At 37.3% G+C, this 8,057-nt stretch overlaps 1 protein-coding gene across 1 annotated transcript; it reads right to left on the bottom strand.

Moving 5' to 3' along the window:
• Positions 1 to 1,065: 1,065 nt before the first annotated feature.
• On the bottom strand, positions 1,066 to 4,607 carry LOC21402294 (small nuclear ribonucleoprotein-associated proteins B and B'). The gene is made up of 2 exons (XM_010093459.2): positions 3,597 to 4,607; positions 1,066 to 1,314 (listed from the first exon to the last, which is right to left on the bottom strand). Exon 1 carries the CDS (start codon positions 4,477 to 4,479, stop codon positions 3,604 to 3,606), a length of 876 nt encoding a protein of 291 aa, XP_010091761.1. The 5' UTR covers positions 4,480 to 4,607; the 3' UTR covers positions 1,066 to 1,314; positions 3,597 to 3,603.
• Between the last annotated feature and the right edge of the window lie 3,450 nt (positions 4,608 to 8,057).

The following is an 8,057-nucleotide window of genomic DNA, read 5'->3' as shown; positions in this document are numbered from 1 at the left end:
GGCCTTTCTAATTCTCGTGCATTGATATCACGGCTAGTCTGGATCGAAGATTAATTCGCATTGATTATTTTATCAGTTGTAACACCTGAAAGGTGAAGAGTTTTATTGTAACTAAATAGAGAATAAACTCTTGAATTAGTAAATTAAACTCATCAATCTCAATGTACTTTAAAATTTCCTCGATTTGAGAGGAATAGTTATGCTTTCAATTTTGAATACAATTACTTGAGATTGTCTTTACATTGTCACTGTTATTTTTCTTAGAATTATTGTGTTTTTCAGGTGTTTATCTAATATTTTTAGATTATTTCTTTCTTTAACACAAATTATTAGTTTAGGGACATTGGCAAAGTGCCGACCGAAATTTGCCTCCAAGATGTTGATGCAAGGAGGGAATAGAGGGATCCATAAAGAACTTCTGGAAAATAACAAACAGTAACTCAAATTGAACAGATGGATCCGGAGCCCAACTTTCCCTAACTGTCCTTAAATAATACCAAACCAACATTTCAAGATAACGGATTTGGTCTGTCCTTAAATAATTTTAGTATCTAGTACTTATTATGTATTCAAATTTTTAAATTTCTATGATATAAATAAAATAATATTGAATAGTCAATGAGATAGAAAATTGAAGACAACAGATTTAGACTGATCATAGAAAAAAGCCTCGTCTCTTATCATGATCCTAGAGACTCATACAGCGAGGAATATTATTCTTTTCTTTGATTCTACAAAATTCCCATATGGAAAATTTTATTGAAGACATTTTCTTAACCTGGGTTATGAACAAGTGTTTCAATCCTTCATGTATTACTAGCAAGAGAAAATGGATGAACTCACCTTTTAAATGTATTATTCTGAAATTTATATCCTTTACTCTTGAATAATACTCTTTTTGACTAGTTCTTTGACTAAAATTAAGAGTACATGATGAAAATATCCAAGACCCATGCATTTTAAAGGGTATTTGTCTCCTTTTCCCTCCTAGCAAAGGGATGAGAGAGAGAGAGAGAGAGAGAGAGAGAGAGAGAGAGAGAGAGAGAGATGGATTAGAGAGACATCTAAATAGTAGAAATACTAGAATTTGCATTGGTGAAATATCTAATCCTTCATGTATTACTAACAACGGGATTCACAGTACACAAATAACATCATTTACTAACATAACACTACTCCAAAAATCCTCAGTTCAGGAACACAGATTATCACTACTCCAAACCATTACAAATGTTAACCGAATCCGAGACAGCAGAAGACAATACAGAACATGTAAAAAAAAGCCCTCAAAATGCCACTCGTCAAAAGCCTCGCCTGCAACAAAGAAAAGACAACCGTTAAAATCCAACTAAAGAATGACAAAGTAGCACTTTCTTTATTAGAGAACTAAACAGCATTTTTGTTAAACCACAGCAGATAGTTAGAGAGATGCTAGGGTGAGATCTTTCAAATCGAAGAGTATCGAAAGCGAGGAACTAAAACTAAAAACAGACTATACAGAGTATTACGTTTTTGGATGTCACAGGGATTGGATTGTTTTCTATGCGTTTCAATTTTCATCAAGTAGATATCTAAGTACAGTCACTGCAACACACATGTACAGCTCTCAGATCACAAATTATTTTGGAAACAGTTGACCGATATCGTTTGTGATAGAAAGGTTAAGCTCAAATTGTGAAGAGTTAGCACATTTATTTATGCAGACAGCACAGAAGTTGCAAGGGCATATTTTCATGAGTGAATCTAGGTTATACATCAAGAAAGAGAATAGCATATTCACATAAATTTTTGTTAAAACACAGAAATCCTACTGAACCAGAAAAGTAACCAAAAAAAAAAAAAAAATACTTCAGCGACCTAGAAGAGATAGACTGAAAACTCAGAACTCCAAGAATAAAGTACAATGTCATAAAATTGCTCCAGTGTCATAGACACTGAAAAATCCAATAGAGTACAGAGGATCACCACAGCAACACTGGCATAAAAGTAAGCAATCAGTTATGAATTTAATATTGGAGCATCTATTTCAGGTTTGGATTTCAGCTGGCATCTTTCTAAAACCATTTTGTCAACATCGATACAACTGAGGTTTTATCAAGTTTTCATGAAGAAGACAATCAGAATTGACGAATCCCTTAATATTATTGAAAGGATAACACCGCAAGATCACCCCAACAAATGGGAAAAGTTGTAAAGTCAAGTTTGCTTGGTTTCCTTTCCATAAAAACATAAAGAAATAGGAAATGATGGAAAGTGTCAAGTAAAAGACTTTTCTTTGCAAAGTTTTCAGACATTTCATACAAAGATGCACAAAAATCAGAATCTAGTGCTTTCAAAGGCTTACCCAAAATTGAAAAGTCAGTTACACGCAAAGTTACACCAATGAAAAAGTTTATATGTGCACGCTTATATTCCATTTGATGGAGTTCTAAAATTTTATAGAGTACTCAGTTTAATCTCTTCTGCAACTTCCTAAAAAATAATCAGTTGAATTTCCAAGTATCGTCATGACAAAGCACGGGCAAGGAAAGCTTGCTTGCCTAATTACCTTACTAGAATGTGATCAATCTTGCAGCAAAAGTAAGAAAAACCAAACGATGATAGGTTTTAAGAGTAAATAGTAGAATTCTATTGCTAGAGAATAATGAGAATGGTGGGCAACATTTTACTAAAATCAAAGCAACATTAAAGGAATGCATAAGTCTTGGATCTCTAAAGGCTCAAAAAGCCATTCACATTCAAAAGAAGTTATAATCACCAACCTACATTACTCAATTGCTTCAAATTCCTAGTTTGCTAAGCATCCTTTCCAAACTCCGCTTTCAAGATCTATCCGAAGCTAATAGGGACCTAAATGCTAAAAGTAAAAGCCAATCAATTGCTTCAAATTCCTAGTTTGCTAAGCGTCCTTTCCAAACTCCCCTTTCAAGGTATAATCTATCTGAAGCTGAGGGATCTCAATGCCAAAAGTAAAAGCCAACATTAAGTGTTAACATAATGTCGTCCCGTGCTTTCCATTAGAAAACATAACAAGAAATATTATTTATTGTTGGTATTTGGTAAATGGGATATGATTTGCCTATGGGAACTAATGTTATAGACTAAACAGGCATGCCTTCTCATCCATTCAATCCCATAGGAAAGCAGTTTCAAGCACAAGTCCACTAAAATACTTCCCTAGATACCTCAATAAAAAGGTCCATCAAATAAGAGGTTGAAAATAATTAAATCCTTCACAAGAAATAAGATCCCTCCAATGTTATGTTCTCTTTCTGACCAGATTTGTAGAGATTTGGACATAGAAAACTCTCTGATGCTTTAAAAAATACAACTTCAGCTTCATTTCCAGGGAAAAAAAAAAAGATCAAACAAAGCATTAAAAGTTGCCCAAAATAAAAGTCTTGGAAGATAATCACCAAGATCTTAGATTAAATCAGTAGAAGCTTATTCCTACTTTTCACAGTCTCTCTAAAGAAAGCGGTTAATTGAAATAAAGTATCTTCTTCGTTCTACCTATAATCAACCTTAAAAAAAATATTTATCAGGGAAATGTTCTAAAACATACAATTTAAAGAAAGAAAGGTAAGGAACCTTACCCAATAACTATTGCTGCTGATTTTGCTGGTTCTGTGCATTTGGAGGCGGCGGCATTCCGGGACGCGGTGGTCCAAACAGCGGAATACCACTACCAGGTGGAGGAGGCATCCCGGGCCGAGGCGGGGGCGGCGCAGGCATTCCCGGACGAGGCGGAGCGGGCGGTCCTCTCATCATCTGCCCAGGCGGAGGTGGCCCCATCGGCCTCTGTCCAAACTGCTGCGGCGGAATCGGGAAAGGCTGAGGAGGCCCTCCCCCGGGCCTAGCACCAGGAGCAGCAAACTGCGGCGGCGGCTGCTGCACTGGAGGAGGTGGCCCACGCGCCATCGGCGGGGGCCCCCCACCAGGGAATCCGGGCATCTGGCCAGGCGGTCGGATAACCGGAGCAGGCGGGTAGGAAATCGGGGGAGCGGAGAGCTGCGGCACTGGCGGGCGGGAGATCTGGGGCTGCATCATGCCGGGTGCGGGCCCACCAACGCCTCGAACCGGGCCGGCGAGGCCGGGCTGGGCCTGGGCTAATGGAGCAGTGGGAATGCCACGGCCCGCGGCACGGCCGATACCAGGGCCAGACAGGGCGGCAGCGGAGGCGGCCTTGGCGCGGGACTCCTCTTGAGGAGGTGGGCCCTCGACGGTCATGGAGACGACCTCCTCGCCTCGGAGGAGGACGAGGCCGAGAGTGCGGCGGTCCTCGCGGTCTTCGTTTGAGGATTTGGTTGATCCTTTGGCGGGAGGGAGTTTTCGGAACTCCTCGCAGTCGCCGAGGACGAGGTTCATGTGGCGGTCGAAGGCCATGAACTTGCCAACAAGCTGGCGGCCATCCTGGATGGTCACACGCATCCGGTAGTTGATGTACTGGAGCATCTTCGAGCTCTTCGACATCGACATTTTTGCCGCTGTCAGAGGAGAGAACAGAGACGAAGAAGAAGAAGGAGAGGGAACGTAGAAATGGGACTGGTCGAAAGAGGCTAAAGCCCTTGTTAGGGTTTGGTTTTTTTTTTTTGGTTAAATTGCACATATGCTCCCTAACTCTTTAGTAAGACAGCTTGATCTTTAATTTTTTTTTTTAGCAAAATGACTTCTAAATTTTTTAAAAAGTAATAATTAATGACATATTCTTTTTAGAGTGTGATTTGAGTATAATTTTTTAGTTAAATTTGAGTTATAACTTGAGTTTGTGTTTAGTCGTGTATATTTGAGTTATAGTTTGAGATAAGAATTTTTTTTTGAGTTTGTGTTTGAGTGAGTCAAAACTTAAATTTGTATTTAGATAGTATTTTAATAAAAACTCAATGGTGATGAAAAATTTTAATAAGGTATATGAGTGGAGTTTTACTCATCTTTTCGTTGTCAACGCATAGAAAAAAAATCATCTCAATCAGGATTAAAACAAAAAAGTTATAGCATTTTTAAGAATAAAAAAAATATTGTTCATTAATTTAAGTTCGAGTTTCTGAACTCGAGTTGAAGGAGACATTTGAACTCGAGTTTTAGTCCTAAACTCGAGTTCAAACTTAAAAGAACATAAACTTGAATAAAGTTAGAATTCGAGTTGCATTTTTTTTGAGTTTTTTGGGCAGCCGAACACACCCTTAGTCTTTTTTGTTAAATTCGGTTAAATTTTTAACAGAACATGTCACGTAACTCAACTCTTTTTTTTAATAAAATAACTTAAATGCCCTCATTAAAAAAGTCTTTTTCTTCTTCTTCTCTTTTTTTTCTCCCAAATTTCCCCCTCACATCTATTTTCTCTCTCATAATCTGCACATCCTTTCTCTCTCTTCAGCGAATTAAAGATAGTAATTTAATTGTTTGGGAGTGGTTATGGAGGTGGAGGTGTCGGGTGTGAAGCCGTCGGCCATGGTGATAAAGAGGAGGGAGAAATCGGAGAGTGTCACACCCCGAAACAGGAGTTAGTAACGTGGAGACTCGTTTAGAAGTTAAACATGATTAAGAAAGTAATTAAGCATTTGAAAATATTATAATCAATATCAAAAGTAAAATATTAAAGAAATTTTCAAACAAGCCCCACATTTTGATAAAATTAGATTACGAGAAAGTGATGAGGTCCTTTACACTTTTTCTGATAAAACAAATTCAAACTAAGCATCTGGCATCATTCAGGGTCTTCTCCCATAAGATACTTAATATTGTACATATATGAACAAGTAAATAACATTTACAGACATCAACCACAGTCTAGAATATTTAAGGTTTACAATCCAAGAATTTACAATTCATACATTGAGACAATAAGAACAGAAGAGGGCACAACTACTCCTCTTGAACCGCACAGACTAGGGTTATCAGAGTTTGCTACTTACTTTGCACTGCTTCTAGCGTCGCCTGAGAGGGGTTAAATATATGGATAGAAATAGAAGAAAACATGAACAGAAGGCCCAGTAGGATATATTTTAAAGAACTTATTAAATAGATAAATAAATAGAAATGTACAGTTCCAACACAACAACTAGAACCTAACATCCTTTTTTCTGAAAGGAAGATATAAACTTAAAATTCCGTATTACAGGCATCATCAAGTGATTTATAGCTATGATAAATTACTTACACAACCACAAGCACAAGCCTTAACACTACCGTAGTGGCCCGGTCCGGGTTTTGGGTCCTGCCCCCAAGGATACGATCTTCATATCATATCTAGACTATCAGCGAGCTTACCAGTTCGCAATATATCTTAAGAAAATATTCATTAAAACTTTAAAATAGTTCATTATGATTCCAATAGCAATAATCAAGCTATTATTTCAAAACACTTTTCTTTATCAAACATGTCATTTCTATTTAAACATTTTCATTGGCCAAAACACTTTAAAACAGGCTAACAAAGAAAAAGACAAGAAATACTACCTTTTGAATGTCAAACCTGTGGCTAGCCTTTCGCTATCCTAGCCTCCGCTTTTTCCAAAGCTTTTAATCCGATTCTTCAACTATCATTGACATAGAACAATGTTTTAGGACACAAACCTTATTCCTAAAACGAATCAAGCTCAATTGTACACTTTGATTTCCTATTAGTGTGCCTTAATCTAATTTTAAGTTTCACAAATTATTTCATGGTTTAAGTCATCATTCCAAGGATTTTGACCTCAAAAATATTGATTAAAGATGCTAATCCATCTATTTTAGGATCCCAAAGGAAGCCAATTTGAGTTCTCTTTAAAATTTGGGGTCAAAATAGCATTTTAAAACAACTCGGATCCATTTCCTCTGTCAACCGGCCGACCGGTGACAGAGAAGTCTAACTCCATCGGTCGGCCGGTGGAGTGGTGGCCAGTCGACCGGTGGGGAAGAGACAAGCCAAAGGAAATGGCCGATCCGTGAGGAGAAACTCCAAAACCTGCAAATCCGAGTTCAATTTCGAGTTATTCTCAAAGGAAAACTACAAATCCAGGTTCCAATTGACAAATTAAGCTCAAAGAATCAAAAATTCCCAAATCTCACCATGATTTCCACCAAAACTGACCTCAACCATCAAGTTTTTAACTAGGGATTCTCAACCAAACCAAAACTAGTTCTTTCAAAGTCATATTCTAAAATCAAGAGTGGTTTTTCAAGGAGTTTACCTCAAATCCTTCTTTTGCAAAGAAAGCTTGAGAGAGAGAGAGAGAGAAGAGAGAGAGAGAGAGAGAGAGAGAGAGAGAGAGTGAGTGAGTGAGTGAAAATGAAAGAAAAAGGAAGAAAAGAAAAGTGCAAAGGATAAACATTAAAGATATTTAGGAAAGTATATCAGAAAATGTGTCTACATACACTTCTGGGGTGAAAATATAAATATTAAAAATGTTTAGAATCCTTGAAAATATTTAAACTTAAATATTAGAAATCATTTAATGAGCATAATTAATTAATTAAATGAAATTATGTACACTAATAAATCCCAATTATCTTAATTAATCATGTTTAATTCCTCGAGGTGTTATAGAGAGCGATCGGGTCCTCGTGAAGAGGAAGATCCTATAGGTCGTCCTCCAGCAATGCCAGAGAGCCTTCGAATTGCTCGAGTCTAATAGATCCCTTGAAGACGACGACTACGGCGATAATGAAAATGACGTCGTCGGCTATAGCGTCGCCAAAGATGACGATGAGTGCCGCTGCAGAGAGGCTGATGAGGTATAGATGATTGGATTGCTTTTTGGTGTTGTTTTTCTTTTCAGTGTAAATTGTGATTATGAAACTATACTTTGTATGTTATTGGTTGTAATCTCAATATCGCGTCTGAATAATATAGAATTGTAGTAGGTTTATGCCGGAAAGAAGCCTTGCTCATTATGTTTTTCAGGTTTTTTTCCCTTTGTCTAAACTTAATTGGGTATTAGAATCAGACTTGAGTGGTTTATGATTAGGCTTTATAGTCTGGAATTGTAGCTGGAAAGGTTTAATGGGATTTGAGGGGTTAGTAAAAACTAAAAAGGTTCTATCTAAATGTTGCAAAGGACAGACACTTTTTC

This window comes from Morus notabilis, unplaced genomic scaffold, assembly GCF_000414095.1.
Source record: "Morus notabilis unplaced genomic scaffold, ASM41409v2 Scaffold274, whole genome shotgun sequence".
Taxonomy (NCBI): Eukaryota; Viridiplantae; Streptophyta; class Magnoliopsida; order Rosales; family Moraceae; genus Morus; species Morus notabilis.
This window is presented reverse-complemented; position numbering and strand designations above follow the sequence as displayed.